This window comes from Herpailurus yagouaroundi, unplaced genomic scaffold (assembly GCF_014898765.1).
Source record: "Herpailurus yagouaroundi ecotype Mexico unplaced genomic scaffold, PumYag 203, whole genome shotgun sequence".
In the NCBI taxonomy this organism is placed as follows: domain Eukaryota; kingdom Metazoa; phylum Chordata; class Mammalia; order Carnivora; family Felidae; genus Herpailurus; species Herpailurus yagouaroundi.
This window is the reverse complement of record NW_024412434.1, coordinates 5,265,590-5,282,070: the sequence shown is the minus strand read 5'-3', so window position 1 is coordinate 5,282,070 and position 16,481 is coordinate 5,265,590. Positions and strand designations below refer to the sequence as shown.

At 36.3% G+C, this 16,481-nt stretch overlaps 1 protein-coding gene across 5 annotated transcripts in view; it reads right to left on the bottom strand.

Annotated features, from left to right (window-relative positions):
* ARHGAP12 (Rho GTPase activating protein 12) overlaps nucleotides 1–16,481 on the bottom strand; it is a 124,465-nt gene that overhangs the window by 46,615 nt on the left and 61,369 nt on the right. For 4 of the 5 annotated variants that reach the window (XM_040451042.1, XM_040451039.1, XM_040451040.1 and 1 more), the window contains exons 4-6: nucleotides 11,183–11,446; nucleotides 3,194–3,334; nucleotides 1,943–2,023 (exon numbers count right to left, since the gene is read on the bottom strand). In XM_040451042.1, the coding sequence (XP_040306976.1) occupies nucleotides 1,943–2,023; nucleotides 3,194–3,334; nucleotides 11,183–11,446 (486 nt within the window). The remainder of the gene's footprint in view (nucleotides 1–1,942; nucleotides 2,024–3,193; nucleotides 3,335–11,182; nucleotides 11,447–16,481) is intronic. The other variant, XM_040451043.1, reaches the window with a different exon arrangement.

Here is a 16,481-nt window from a genome sequence, read left to right as displayed (position 1 = left end):
CAGAGCCTGACGCGGGGCTCGAACTCACGGACCGCGAGATCGTGACCTGGCTGAAGTCGGACGCTTAACCGACTGCGCCACCCAGGCGCCCCAGTGTCTGACTCTTTATTCCAGCTCAGGTTATGATCTCACGGTTCATGAGATCGAGCCCCAGGTCAGGCTCTACGCCGATAGCATGGAGCTTGCTTGTGATTCATATTCTCTCTCTCTCTCTCTCTCTCTCAAAATTAAAAGATAATACTAAAAATAAAAGCTGTCAGACTTATAATGGAGTTCTTATGCTAGTGGCTCAAGATAGGCCCCAAAGATGTTCTTAAAAGTCAAGTACAAGCGGTTCATCTTTTTCTACTAATACCAACCCTTATAATTTCATAAAAGAATTAGAGGCAGATAACCTTCACATAGGAAGAAACCACCATCATTACTACTTTACTAGATAGTGTTTCCCAATCTTCAATTTAGTAACACATAGTGAGTTTTTCTATATGTATCTTTATACTAATACTTTTCTTTAAATTGACTGACTTTGGTAAAGAGACAAATTTTTTTAAAAACTGAAGTTTACCTGATAATTAACACTACAGATACGTCTGCTGACTATGGCTGTTTTCTAAAACATCAAAATAATATACCAATTAAAATTTAAAGCCTGCTCGATATCATTTAAAATGATCTCAATACTACTAGTGACAAGTACATGACCACTCTGAAACCTGCTGCCTTTTATTTCTTTATTTTTTTTTTAATTTTTTTTTCAACGTTTATTTATTTTTGGGACAGAGAGAGACAGAGCATGAACGGGGGAGGAGCAGAGAGAGAGGGAGACACAGAATCGGAAACAGGCTCCAGGCTCTGAGCCATCAGCCCAGAGCCCGATGCGGGGCTCGAACCCACGGACCGCGAGATCGTGACCTGGCTGAAGTCAGACGCTTAACCGACTGTGCAACCCAGGCGCCCCTACCTGCTGCCTTTTAAACTCAGCCCTAGTGTACTTATCTGAAAGGAGATATCCAGTGAGAGACCAGAATATCTTATCAGCACATGCTGCTAATTACTGACACAATTACAACACATATTTACATATGAGAATAAACTGGAATATTGAGCTTTTTTTTTTCCTCCTGAAAAAAAAAAAAAAAAGATTAGGGGCACTTGGATGGCTCAGTCGGTAAAGTATCTGACTTTGGCTCAGGTCATGATTTCACGGTTTGTGAGTTCGAGCCCTGCGTCAGGCTTGCTGCTGTCAGTGCAGAGCCAGCTCTGGATCCTCTGTCCCTCTGTCTCTGCCCACCCCCCACTTTCGTGTGTTCTATCCTCCCTCAAAAATAAATAAACACTAAAAAAAAAAAAAAAAAAAAAAGATTAAACGTAAAATCAACCTCACGTAGAAAATTCAATATATTCAAGATAACTAAGTATAAGATGTCATTATTGGCACTGAAGGGGATGCTTATCTCTAGGAACGATGAAAAACTGATTTCAAGTTAAACCAGAATTTTTGAATAGAAATTATCAGTACTATATAGTATTATAAAGATAATACACATCTTAGAAAAATTTACCAAAAAGATTCTCAGTGAATTCTGAAAAAAAAGTCTTGGCTTTAAAGGTTGAATAAAAATTTTAAGTAAATCTGCTGAAGCCATTTTCAGATAATATTTTATCTGCTATTTAAAACAGAAATTCAGGGGCGCCTGGGTGGCGCAGTCGGTTAAGCGTCCGACTTCAGCCAGGTCACGATCTCGCGGTCCGGGAGTTCGAGCCCCGCATTGGGCTCTGGGCTGATGGCTCAGAGCCTGGAGCCTGTTTCCGATTCTGTGTCTCCCTCTCTCTCTGCCCCTCCCCCGTTCATGCTCTGTCTCTCTCTGTCCCAAAAATAAAATTAAAAACATTGAAAAAAAAAATTTTTTTAAAACAGAAATTCAGTGTTAAGGTTTATTACCTTTGGCAATTCCCATTCTGACCGAGATCCATCTGCACTGTAGTAATATTGTCTACCTTGATCATCAACATGCTTGAGCCACTATAAAAACAAAATAGGTGTTACTTTTTCAATTTAAGTAAAAGTGAGTTTAAGCTTATACAACCAGAGGTATTAGATATTTTTGTAGGAATTTTATTCTACTTGCTCAAGAACACTATAAAAGAAATTTACAAACTTATACTAATAGATTTGTATTTTAAGTTTGGTAAAAATAAGTAAACTCAATATTAATTTCTTTAATTGAATTTTTCTCTCTCTTTCTTCCAGTGTGTCAAGCTAGTTCCAATGTCAAGCACCACTTAATGTAAGAAATATGTAACAAAGATACACAGATACACATATACACCAGACACAGAGCCACACTCACTCTGAAAACAAGGTTGAGAAATTAACAAGAGAAAATTTTTTTTAATCTTCAAATATAAAAACTATTGAACAATTTAAGCCAAACTTAATGCAAACCCTTAGGAATTACCTCCTGTAGCCAACAAATTTCTTACTCAACATGATTTAAGTAGTACTAATAAAACTTCGTATAAAATAATACAGGGAATATGAGGGGCAAAAGACTAAGCACTGCTAATATAAACAAAATTGTGAAATAAATGAAAACTAATGTTTTCTTATGTTCTAGTGTCAAATAATTAAAGCAGAAATGAGGGGTAAAAGCCCATCTCCACTTATTCCCAAAGGTCTATTCTCTAGGCAAGCACAACCTTACCTTCTCTGATGACACGAGATATAATACATAAAATTTCAATATGCATTCCCAAAATAGTTAATCAATCATAAAATAACTAGATTCATGGTTTTTGTTTTACGTAACTTGGTTATAAAATAAAAAGTATAGAAAGTGAAGCGGTATATCATAGTGACACATGCTGAGAAAACGATTTCCTAAAAACCATCCCCCCCCCAAAATACAAAGAAATATGTTTACTGAAGAAGTTTAAACAGAATGACACTCAATAGGTCTACTCTTATAAAGATTTGTCTTAAATGGGTTTTGACACCACAAGAATCACTGTAATTATAAAGTTTAAAACCATGAATCAGTAGTTATAGTGAGTTTTCATGTTGTCAATTGCCATGACTACAAAATTACAATAAAGAATATTTTCATGAGTTTTTAAAATACCAAACTTGAGTACACAACTATTTTATGAGAAGATTCTGCCAAGAAAACTAGATGAGAAAAAAAGAATGTACCTTTTCATTAGTATAGTCACTGGTATATAAGGTATGACCACGTTCATCCAACTCTTCTGACCAACCCCTTGGAGGAGAACCACACTGCCTATCTGACTGGCTGTAACAAATGCTGTGGTAGTTTTCTTCTGATGAAAGAAGCTATAAATAGTCAGAAACATAAGTATTTTTCTTCTTTGAAAAAAAAAATATATATGCAGCAGTTGCAAATCTAAGCAATAAACTGTATCTGGCTGAAGCACTAAGATATCTTGACTATATCTCAATATTTTCAAAACAAATGGTTAGTCTTTCAAAGAGTACACTGTAAGTGGTAAGGTGAAATTAATAATGGTTATTTTAGCACAATAATGCAACCCTGGAAAAATTCTCTATAATAAAACTGAAAACAATGTTTTCAGACTGATAGATAAAAATGCTGCCTTCTATTTAATGCTGCTTTTGAACCAAAATCAGGTTAAAAACTGACAGGAATGTGTGTATGGGTATACACATCCATGTGTAAGCAAAATAGGGGATGAGGGTACTTCATTAGACTGAGTTTCTTAAAAATTCTCACTCACCTATATATACAAGTTCCTAGACAAATGCCTGACAGTGTTCAAAAAATAGATCTTGAATTATTTTTTTAAATGTGTGAAACTGAGAGGTAAGAGACATTAGTTTTATAATACTGTATTTTATATTCTAAATTATTGGCAAGATTTCCTAACTCATTCAACCAAACGTTTATTAAAGATGGTTGGGGGGGCGCCTGGGTGGCGCAGTCGGTTAGGCGTCCGACTTCAGCCAGGTCACAATCTCGCGGTCCGGGAGTTCGAGCCCCGCGTCAGGCTCTGGGCTGATGGCTCAGAGCCTGGAGCCTGTTTCCGATTCTGTGTCTCCCTCTCTCTCTGCCCCTCCCCCGTTCATGCTCTGTCTCTCTCTGTCCCAAAAATAAATAAACGTTGAAAAAAAAAATTAAAAAAAAAAAAAAAAAAAGATGGTTGGGAACTGAACTTCAAAACAAGAAAAAATAATATTAAAAAAATTCAAACATGATAGATGAAAAAATTCAGTATGGAAGTAACTTAGGTATACTTTACTTTTAAAAGCATGAGAGAGGGGCGCCTGGGTGGCTCAGTCGGTTGCGCTTCCGACTTTGGCTCAGGTTGTATCTCACAGTTCATGAGTTCAAGCCCCGTGTGGGGCTCTGTGATGACAACTCACAGCCTGGAGCTTCAGATTCTGTGTCTCCCTCTCTCTCTGCCCTTCCCCTGCTCACACTCTGTCTCTCTCTCTCTCAAAAATAAGCATTAAAAAATTTTAAAAACAAATAAAAATAAATAAAAGCATGAGAGAATCCAGACATATAAGACAAGCGATTGAGATGGAGAAAACCTAATCTCTGCTTTTTTCAAACAAGAAGTATCATAATGTGAGTAGCAATTTACTTACTGCCCTTAAATGTCATTAATTCAACAAATATTTACTAGATTAACTCTCAGGTGCAAATGACCTTTCCTGGGTCACTTTTAGGTAAAATAGTTTCTACAATTATATCTTACTTAATCAGACTGCATTTTCTCCCACCACAGAATACTAAAATACTAAATGGTCTAAAATAGTAAAATGTGTAGATTCTCAATGTTTTAGAAGTAACTTAAAGATACAAACATACTAATAATAACATAACACAAAAACTGACATAAACAACTTTACAGAAGCCTTGCATAAAGTGCGCTATATATGTTCTGTAACAGGAATTTTTTTTAATGAAAACTTATTGCAAAAATCAGAATTTATTTTTATTTAATTGAGGCCACTTAAAATATAAGTTCATGTAGGCAAAGTACAATAAAATCTTTTAGAAATAGAGAAAAGAAATCTATACAGTAGAATAATATTCAGCCCTAAAAGAGAATGAAATTTTACCATTTGTGACAACATGGATGGACCTTAAGGGCATTATGCTAAGTGAAGTAAATCAGAGCAAGAAGACAAATACTATATGATCTCACTTACGTAGAGTCCTCAAAACCAAACAAAACAAGCTCATGGATGCAGAGAACAAACTGGTGATTGCCAGAGATGGGGAAGGCAGGTTGAATGAGCAAAGGAGACAAAAGGCACGAAATTCAGTTACAAAGTGAGTAAGTCATGGGGATATAATGTACTGCATGGCAACCACAGTTAATAATACTGTTTTGCATATGTGAAAGTTGCAAAGAGAGTAGATATTAAAACTTCTCATCACAAGACAAAAACTTCTATAATCAAGTGGTGACAGATATTAACTAGATAGTGGTGATCATTTTATAATATTTACCAATATTGAACCATTAGGTTGTATACCTGAAGCTAACAAAATATTATATGTTAATTATACCTGAATAAAAAAAAAACTAGTAAAATTAATTTAGGAAACAAAGTTACTAAATCAATTTTTTTGTAAATATGACTTTCTACTTGGCAAAATGCTCCCATCATTTCCCAATTTTTGTGCAGTAAGATGTTCCTTTCTTCCATGAAAAGAAACCTCCAGTATCTCAATGTATTTCATTACAGAACCAGGAGTGCTTTGAAGATCTTGACTGTTTACTGCTAGAAAGGAGCTATTTAGTGGCAATTAAATAAAAGTTAGATTATTTTTGGCAAGCATTGTCAATGTTAACTGTGTTATATACTCATAACTCCATTCAGCAGCATACTTAGCTCAGTAACTTTGGGGTATATATTTTGCAGCAAACATGGCCTAGTAGAAATAAAGGGGGCTACACAGATGTCCCATTTACAGGGGAATGACAGGGAGGTACTGAAATGGGTACCTGGATTAAAACAATTTAAAATATTAATTTTTTTTAAGTTTATTTATTTTGAGAGAGAAAATGAGCAGGGGAGGAGCAGAGAGTGAATCCCAAGCAAGGACTGTGTCAACACAGAGCCTGATATGGGGCTCGATCTCACAAACCCGTAGGATCATGACCTGAGTCAAATCCAAGAGTCTGACGCTTAACTGACGGAGCCACCCAGGCACCCCTAATATATTAAATTTTTTAACACATTCTTTAAAAAAAAAAAGTTTATTTTTGAGAGCGACAGAGACAAAGAACGAGCAGAGTAGGGGTAGAGAGAGGGAGACACAGAGTCCAAAGCAGTTTCCAGGCTCTGAGCTGTCAGCACAGGAGCCTGATGCGGGGCTCGAACTCATGAACCATGAGATCATGACCTGAGCTGAAGTTGGACACTTAACAGACTGAGCCACCCAGGTGCCCCGAATTTTTTTAAAAAATTATCAAGAAGCAAGAAACTGACTAAGAAATACTCAGAAGTCAAAACTAAGTAGAAGCAAGAATCCAAAAGTATAAGTAGAATATAAAGACCAGCTTTCTCTTTGAAGGCATTTGCCAATCCCCAAACTAGAACATTACTTTTCAAAGTCATGAAGCATTGGGAAACCGAACTCAAGACTACCAAAAGTAGGGAGTCTAACAGAACTCCCCCCTGAAAATAAAGAACTGGGACCCCAAAGAATTATACCCTCAGATTATCAGTTAACCAGAAACAAATTTTGTCCCTTTATTCCACACAAGAGAAATCACGGGAATCTTCCCAAATAATGGAAGAATGGGAGGGAAAATGGGAGAATCTCCAGCCACAAACCAGTCTTCATGCAATCCAAATTACTAGTACCTAGGTGGCCTATAAAAACTAAAGCTGAAAATTCAGTTTCAAATGTTCACAGGATACTAACTTCCTGGCAGAAACAAAAGCAAATCCTCTCTGATGGAACAGACTGTCAACCCCAGCACTAAAGACTTCCTATATATGAACTATAATCTCATCTTAAAATACACACACACAGACAAGATGTGAAACAAAACACTGTAAGTTAGAGTCAGCAAAAAAGCAGCATAATCCAACTCTTAAAGACTTTATATACTAGAATTATAAAAAATAAAAGACTAAAGAAAGATAGGACAAATGAAATATATGATCCTTTACTGGATCTTTTATTGCAGGAAAAAAAATGTAAAGGATATTACTTGACAAATGAGAAACACTGAATATTAACTATGTATTAAATAGTATTCCAATATTAAACTTGAGTATGATAAATTATTTTTCACCAAAAAAAAAAGTTTTGCTAGAAAATGTCCTTATCCTTAGAAAATAAAATATTATGTTGTCTTATCCAAAAGGTTCAGAAGAAAATTACTGGAGGGTAGAGAGCAGAAGGAGGGAGAGAAATAAAGCAAATGTAGCAAAATTTAAAACTGGTAAATCTTGACTAATAAGGCTATCTAGTATATGGATGTTCACTATTCTATTCTTTAGGTTTAAAACTTTCCAAAGCAACAAGATGGAGAAGCTCCCCCAGATAAATAAAAACTAACAGGTTTTTAAAATTCAAGGATTGGTTTAATATCAAATAAAGAAGGGGGATCCTGGGTGGCTCAGTCGGTTCAGTGTCCAACTCTTAATCTCGGCTCAGGTCACGATCTCACCATTTGTAAGTTTGAGCCCCCTATTGGGACTGTCAGTACAGAGCTTGCTTGGGATTCTATGTCTCCCTTTCCCTGCCCTCTCCTGCTCACACTGTCTCTGTCTCTCTCAAAATAAATAAACTTACAGAAAAAAGATGCAAAAACAAATAAAGGTGAAGAATAGTGAACTGGAACTGCATCTAAAAATTGAGAAGCACAGAGAGACCTAGAGATACAATACACAAGTATAAGGGAAATCAAGAGACATGACCAATGTAAGCAGATTAAATGTTCCTCTAATCAAAGTTCCAGAATGAGAGGAAAGAGAAAATGGGACAGAGGCTATATATAGATGACCAAGAATTTTCTAGAACTAATCAAAGACAGGGCTCCTCAAGTTCAAAAACCTCAAAAAAACCCTGGCAGGAAATAAAGATACCCTCACCTAATCACATCATAGGAAAATTACAGACATGGAATTTAAGAGCTGCCAGCGAGAAGAGACAAGGAATGACAATCAAACTGAGAGCTGAATTTGCAATATCAACAATGAAAGCCTGAAAACAGGAGAATAAAATAGTCAGTGAACTAGGAAAAAACAGTCAACTCAGAACTGTTTATCAAGTAAAGATATTCTTCAAAAATGAGGAAAATTAAATTTTCAGACAAAACTAGATTCTATCACTAATAAATCTTCACTAAGAAAATTTAAAAGTACATACTTAAGACAGTAGTTAACCAAAAGTTAACCAAGATATCTAATTTGCATGAAGGAGTGTGAGAAAAGAAAGTGCTAAATACAAGGACAAATTTTAAGAGACACCATGTACAAAGAAAGGGCTAAAAACAGAAATAAAAGACAAGAACAGCAAACAGCACACGGTTCTTGTATGGCTTTAAAGAGCAAGAAGATACTGACTTTAGACTTTGATATACATGCACCTTAACACTTATACGGCAGGGTTCTCAACAGCAGCACTACTGACATTTAGGACCAGATAATTCTTCATTGTGGGAGCTTTCTTTCATATCATAGGGTGTTTGATAGCACCTCTGGCTTCTACCCACCCAATCAACGCCAATAGCCCTCCCCGAGTTCTAACAACCAAAAATGTCCCCAGACATGGAGTGTCACCAGGAGGCAAAACCATCTCCAGCTGAGAACTGTTCTAGCTAAACACTAAAATAATAAGCCTGAATTAGATGGATGATTGAACACTTATTTCCTCTCAATCCCCACTAGAAGTACTCAAATATGCTTTAATAAAAAGACCTAAACTCCCAAGAACAGGGAGAACACAAGAAGAGACAACAGTCACAAAACTCTGGACGCTGAGAAGCAGATGAACAAAAGACTAAATTATCTGCAAAGAGCAAAGTCTAAAATGGTGGGGGTAGTGGGTGGAGTTGGAGAGGGAAGTGAAATCCAACCACTTTACAGAGCAGAATCTTCAAATGGCTCAGGAACTGACAGTATTAGGTCCTCTTTGAACTGGGGATGAAGAGAGGGTATTGCAACGAGCACTAAAATTGCCAGAATCCCTTTCCTTCAGGCCTGACCACTAGGTGTGCACCCTTCCCTTTTCCCAGCAGAAGTACAGGAATTCACTCCCTCTTAAGAGGGAAAAAAGATTCTGATTTGAAAGACAACACGCACAACTGGGACATGAGTACCAAGCAGAAAGAGGAGAGACTAAACGCACACTAAATGCTGACTACCAAGACCCTGGCAACCCTTACTTTCCTGGAAGATTTTAAGACTTCTGTGAAGACTCATTAGTCTAAAAGGAAAGACCTAATGTTCTGACATTGGAGACTCCCTACAAGCAGTTGATCCATATGGCCATAAAGTAAAGTTCAAAATGCTTTCCGATTTTGAGAAAAAATGATTTCCAACCTAGAATTCTATACTCACTCAGGCAAGCTATCAATTAAATATAAGAGCAGAATATAAACCTTCTTGGGGCACCTGGGTGGCTCAGTCAGTTAAGCAGCGGACTCTTAACTTCAGCTCAGGTCATGATCTCATGCTTTTTGAGATGGAGCCCTGCGATGGGCTCTATGCTGACAGTGCTGAGCCTACTTGGGATTCTTGCCTCTTTGCCCCTCCCCTTCTCGTTCTCTCAAAATAAATAAATAAACATTAAAAAAATATATAAACATTTTCACACATAAAGTCTCAATATTATATAATGTATGCAACCTTTCTCATGAGGTTACTGGAAAACGTGCTCCAGCTACTATGGAAATAACTATTTTGAAACAATCTGTGCAGAGACTGAGACTCTCATGTACAAATCAATCTCATGTATTTATTAAAATGGAAAGCTAAAAAACATACTGAAAATTCCTGTGTATACTTCAAATTCCTTTAAATTATTCTATAATTTAATTTAATCCCTAATTCTTCCAAACTATTAGATTTTACTTTATTATTCATACACAGGACAATATAATTTTAAATCTTTCTAGATCTACAATTCAAATAATTTTCCCAACATTTTCTTATTATACTAACACATGAGCAAATTTCTCTCACTATTCTCGATATCATTCTTGAACACTAAAAGTACAAGTTACCACCAAACCAAAGCTATAAATAACCAAATGAAAAATAGGACAAGAGGAGTTATTAACTACAAAAAGCTTTTAGATTCTGCTAAATACAAGATGTGCTACCTGATTTTTCCAGCTCCTATGTGACTGGAGTTCTGTTTTTATTACACAATCCAGCTACTTTCTGTAAGACCAAGGTGTCCTATGCGGGCATAGGGGCTTCCGTCTATCAAACAGGAGACTTTAATTCCGTTCTATCAATTCTACCCAAGCCTCTCCTGCATGTTTGAACAGTCCTAAGGAATCCCTCCAGACTTCTGACATGAGAGTTACTCAAAATATGGCTGGCCAAGTTCACTGCACCAGCCTCAAAGAGGTGAAACAAAGGTAGGGGACAGGTAGAATGAACACTTGATAGAGAAAATAATGACTTGAAAGTGAACGGTCAAACTTTACAGGGTGGCTAATTTATAGCAAAGGATTACATTTACTCGTTTTCCTTACATATAAATAAAAAGTGATGTTGTACCTCTGACTGACAAAAACTGGGAAAGTATCTTAGTCATACCACACCAATACAGAAAAATGTCTGTTTTAACCAGTTAATAACTTTGTTTTTATTTGTTTGGCTAAGTCATATCTGTATTTTCTTTCCTTTTTCTATAAAATGTCACTGATTCAGCAATAACAATAACCAAATTAGTATCTTCTATAACTGGCACTAAGCAACTTTGAGTTAATTCTGGAACTAGTAAGTACATTATAAGGTTAGCTACTGTCTATTAGTTAGATATTAGAAAGTAGCATTAATATAATGAAACTTGGAAAGAACATTTAGTATCTTAGAGATTTCAAGTGTTCTACTATTTTAATACCAAGAAACAAACCTATTCACTTCTTTTATCCTGAATAATAGAAACAGAGAAAATTTGGTAAGTCACTGGTTGATTTCCTTAATCACTCATACCTCTTGGTCTCCTGGACTCTGGAAATCTCCTTTGCTTATGCTTGTGTCCCGAGTCCAACGAGGTGGTTTCCAGGTTCTTTCCTGTGTTCCTCTGTTATAGTAATAACATCGCCCTGAACTATCTTTATGAGTTTCCCATTCTCCGTTAATCTGAATTGCTGGGCTCCCAGGCAGCGGGGGGAGCGCAGACTGGGATATTTTCAGTTCTTGTAGATTAGCATAGACAGGAGAATCTGGGCGTCCTTGATTTGGAGGGGTTGTGGCCTGTGGAAAATGTGAAATATTCATGTTTAAACTGGCATAACATTTACAAATAAAAATTGAATGAAACGTGAGACACAGAAAATACATACAAATTTATTTAAAACATACATACAGATGTATATATTCTTTCTAAAGAAAAAGCAATGCAATGGTATTAATATTCATGATTTGGTTAAAGAAAACATAAAAGTTTCAAATAGAATCCAAAGTGTACTTAGTAACTTTTCCTTATCCTAAAAGAATCGTGCACTAGAAGTCAGCATCTGTGGGTTTCAGTTCAAGATCTGGCACTAACAAGTTGTATGACGTTGGATTAGATCACCTCATCTCTCCAAAACTGATTTTTTACATCTCTGTATATGAGGGGATCAGATTAAATCACACCAGTCTCCTTTGTCTCTAAAAGTCTATCATTTCAGACAATCTTTTATAACACAAAAAGCCTTACACCTGGGTAACTCAAAAAACTACCAAAAGAAAGATTTTACGTTCTAAGCTCTAATATTAAATCAGGAATACATAAGTGAAAGATAAAGGAGATAAATTCTTCAGCTAAGAGTTTACTACATTCTATTCCTTCTCAACTAATAATTTCTCAGTTGCCATAAACAAATCATTTAATCTCTTCCTAGATTCCTCCTTTGTGAATTTCCTAACAGTGGAAAAATAAGCATTAGCAGGAACTGATTTACATGCTTAATCTCAACTTCCAGCTTTACTTTTTATTTTTTAATGTCTCACTAGATGTCAGTCAAGAGCAGAATATTCTTCAGACACTTTGCATAAGGACACTATGACTGAATTTAAAATTCTAATAGCTGAAGAAAAAAAGCACATGTCTGAGAACACCTTTCTACACTGTGTATTCATATTTGTATATTTATCTTTCCTTTTACCACAGGGTGTCTCAACCTGGGCACCATAACATTTTGGGACTAATAATTCTTTGCTGTGGGGGGTCTATCTTGTGTGTTACAAAATGTTTACTGGTATCTCTGGCCTCCACCCACTAGATGATAGCAGCATTCCCCCACTGTGTCAACTAAAAAGTCTCCAGACATTGCCAAATGTCCCCTGGGGACAAAACTAACCTTGACTGAGAACCACTGCTTTACTATATAAATCCTAGCACTATATGCAGATGTTTAATTACATCTATAATGTACCCAGAGTTTTATGAATGCTTAAAAATACTGAATTTAAAAAGGGAAATGTGGATGGATACAGAGTCAGTTATATTAAAATTAAAGTACTTTAACTTCTAAAATATTACCTGCCTATAAAGTAATTATAATGAATCTAAATCAAAGAATAAGATTTAAAAGAGAAAACAGTAAAATAACTCCAAACATGAATACATATGTAAAATTGTTACCTTGGTTTTTTTACACATAGTAATTATGCACAACGATACAAATTAAGACTGTTTTCCTTGAAATGTTAGCTGTGAATTTAGACTACCACCAAACAGCATCTTTCTATGAAGAAAATCTATCCATGAAGACAGATTTCCATGCAGTATTTCTCTTTGAGAGTAATTCCATATCCTGGTGAATTAGCCAAGGTAACAATGTTTTTCTCTGACTACAATGAACTCTGTTAATACAACAAATAATTCTATGTAGCAAATCATTTCCCAGAACCTTTTCTAGAGAATATTTATTCAACAAGTGTTAAAAGAAATTCTTACTTTGCTCCTGATATGTTACTAGACTTAGGGAAACAAAGAGCCAAGAGACAGCCATTTTCTAAAAGATGTTCATAGAAAATTCTACTGATAGAAAATTCTACTCTATCTTTAAGAAACCACCAAGTCCTGTTATTTAAACAGTGCAAATTTAGGGGCGCCTGGGTGGCGCAGTCGGTTAAGCGTCCGACTTCAGCCAGGTCACGATCTCGCGGTCCGGGAGTTCGAGCCCTGCGTCAGGCTCTGGGTTGATGGCTCAGAGCCTGGAGTCTGTTTCCGATTCTGTGTCTCCCTCTCTCTCTGCCCCTCCCCCGTTCATGCTCTCTCTCTGTCCCAAAAATAAATAAATGCTGAAAAAAAAAATTTAAACAGTTTTTCTACTTAAAAAAAACTGAAATGCTTCGGGGCGCCTGGGTGGCACAGTTGGTTGGGTGCCCAACTCCTCGATTTTGGCTCAGGTCATGATCTCATGTGAGTTCGAGCCCCACATCAGGCTCTGGGCTGACAAAGTGGAGCACGCTTGGGATTCTCTCTCTACTCTGTCTCTGCCACTGCCCTACTCATGTTGTCTCTCAAAATAAACATGAAAAAAAAATTGAAATGCTTCAACACAGTTTATAAGACTAGCGTTATTCTAAATGGAAGAAAATTATAAACCAACCTTGGTTATAAATGAAAATATACTAAGTAAAACATTAGTAATCAAATCTAGCACTGTACTAAGGAAGTAAATCAGAAAAAAACCCAGAAATGTTAAGAAAGTCCATCTTTAGGAACTCTCATACTATAATTCTTTACATTAACAGATTCACATAATCCTCTCCACAGACCATTTGATAAAATTCAACGTGGATTCAGGATAAAACTCTTACAAGTAAGGAATAAGTGTGATGTCTCCTTAATGTGACTTTAGAAATTACTATTTAAAATGAATATCACAGGGGCACTCAGTCAGTTAAGCTGAGTGGGTGGCTCAGTCAGTTAAGTGTCCGACTTTGGCTTGGGTGATGATCTCACAGCTCATGAGTTCAAGCCCTACATACGACTCTGTGCTGACAGCTCAGAGCCTGGAGCTGCTTCAGATTCTGTGTCTCCCTCTCTCTGCCCCCTGCCCGCTTGCACGTGCTTCCTCTATCTCAAAAAAATAAACATTTAAATTTTTTTTTTAAATAAAATAAGCATCACAGCAAGGATTGATAAGAAGCATTTTCATTAAAAGAATAAAAACTAGGATGCTAAATATCACTGCTTTTATTCAACACTGTATTGGAGATTCTAAGCAATGTACTAAGATATAAAAAATGAATTAAATTCATAAATACCGAGAGGAAAAAAACCCTGATATCTGACAATGACATAACAAATCTCTGGAAACCCAAGTCCAGAAAAACTACTAAGAAATTTAATAAGTTGGCCAGATAAAAGATCATCTGATCAGTTTCTAATACATGAGCAATGACACAGTGGAAAATGTAACAATGTAAAAAACCTCATTCACAATAGCAAAAGAATATAAATAAGTTTTAAAAGAAATGTATAAAATCAAAGGAGGAATATGTACTTATAAAACCTTCCTTAGATGCCTAAAATTATATTTATCTATTCAGATAAACCTTTGTTTCTAAAGGAAAAAAGTTATCTTGTAAACATGTGATTTCTGCAAAAAAAATCTATAAATCCTACAAATTCAACACTATGTCCAGCAAGCAGTATAGTTAGTACACTGCCCAGCACAAAGTAGCACTTAATGAAATTCGTTCAATGAATGAACAAACATGTGAATAAAAAAATACAAACACCTAATGCCCAAGTGAAAGTGAAATTCAAGGACTTGGAACTGGCTACATGTGATAAAGAGAGAGGAAACTAGAAAAACATCTATATTTCTAGTCTTGGGAAAGGATGGACGGTTGTGTCACTATTTAAGACAGAAACTATCTAGGGGCGCCTACGTGGTTCAGTCGGTTAAGCGTCCAACTCAAGATTTCAGCTCAGGTCACGATCTTGCCAGTTTGTGAGTTTGAGCCCTGCACTGGGCTCTACGTTGAAGTGCAGAGACTACTTGGGATGCTCTCTCTTTCTCTCTCTCTCTCTCTCTCTCTCTCTCTCTCTGTCCCTGTCCCACTCATGTTTTCCCCCTCTCTCAAAAATAAATAAACTTTAAAAAAGTATCTTAAGAAAAGAAACTATCTAAAAATGAATTGGGAGCCAAGTACTTAACTAGGTGCTAAGGTTACAAACATGAACTAAAAAAATGTACTGTCTTCTGGGACTTCGTGATACAGCAAAAGGAACTGAAACAAAAGCTCATTTAAGTGGATAATCAACAAGACTCTAGAGCTACGCATGGGATGCTGTGGGAGCTAAAAGGAAAAAGACCTGGAAACAAGTGACTGAGTTCTAGAAATGAATAAATAATAAGAGTCAGCCAGGCAAAAGTTGGGGATACAGGAGGCAACACAAACAAAAGTTTGGGGAAAAAGCATGGCACAGTCAAGGAATGATGTGACTCCTACAGTACGTAAAAGGAGCAGCAAGATGGAGATCTAAGGAGAAGCAATGACAGAACAAGGAGGGCTGAAGACTTTCAGGCAGGAAATACATTCTGATTTAAAATTTAGAAATATTACGGAGGGACACAACCAGAGGTGGAGCGCTGTTAACGTTGGCACAAAGGTACAGACAGAAGATGAAGAAAGCTATAATGAGACAAGGATGGTAGGAATGAAGCAGCAGGGCCAGACTGGAGAAATAATGAGGTTACATTAACATACGGACTGTATGTTTGTTTATGTGAAGTATATTTTTGTTTTGTCTGTGTGTTTAACTACAGGTTAAATAATGCCAAGATAAAGAACAGGATAAAAAGAAGCGAAGAGGGATTCCATTCAGATTGTATTAGGTTGATGCGCCTTTTGAAAATATTCACAGATTGTTTGTTGGCTACAAGGATGGGGAGTTCAGTATAGAAATGAGAGCTAAAAATATAAATGTAAGTCATCAGCATACAGGTGGGGCCATTACCTTAAGAGAGTAGAGTATCCAGAATGTGAGGAGGAGGAAAACAGACCTGTGGAGAATACTAAGCAGTTGCTTTATGAATTAAAATGCAAATACAGGTATAAAGTTAGCACAGGGTTTAATATGGTGACCTCTAGTGTTGTTATTATTATAATTATTATTGCAATTACTATAATTAAAGTACCAAAGTTAGAGGGTCTAATAAAAAAGGAAGAAAGGAAAGTCTGAAATAGAAGAGCTAAACAGGAAAAGGTGCTATTTAAAAAAATCAAAGAGAAGAAAATTTCAAAAGAAGAGGAATTTGAGGGGCGCCTGGGTGGCGCAGTC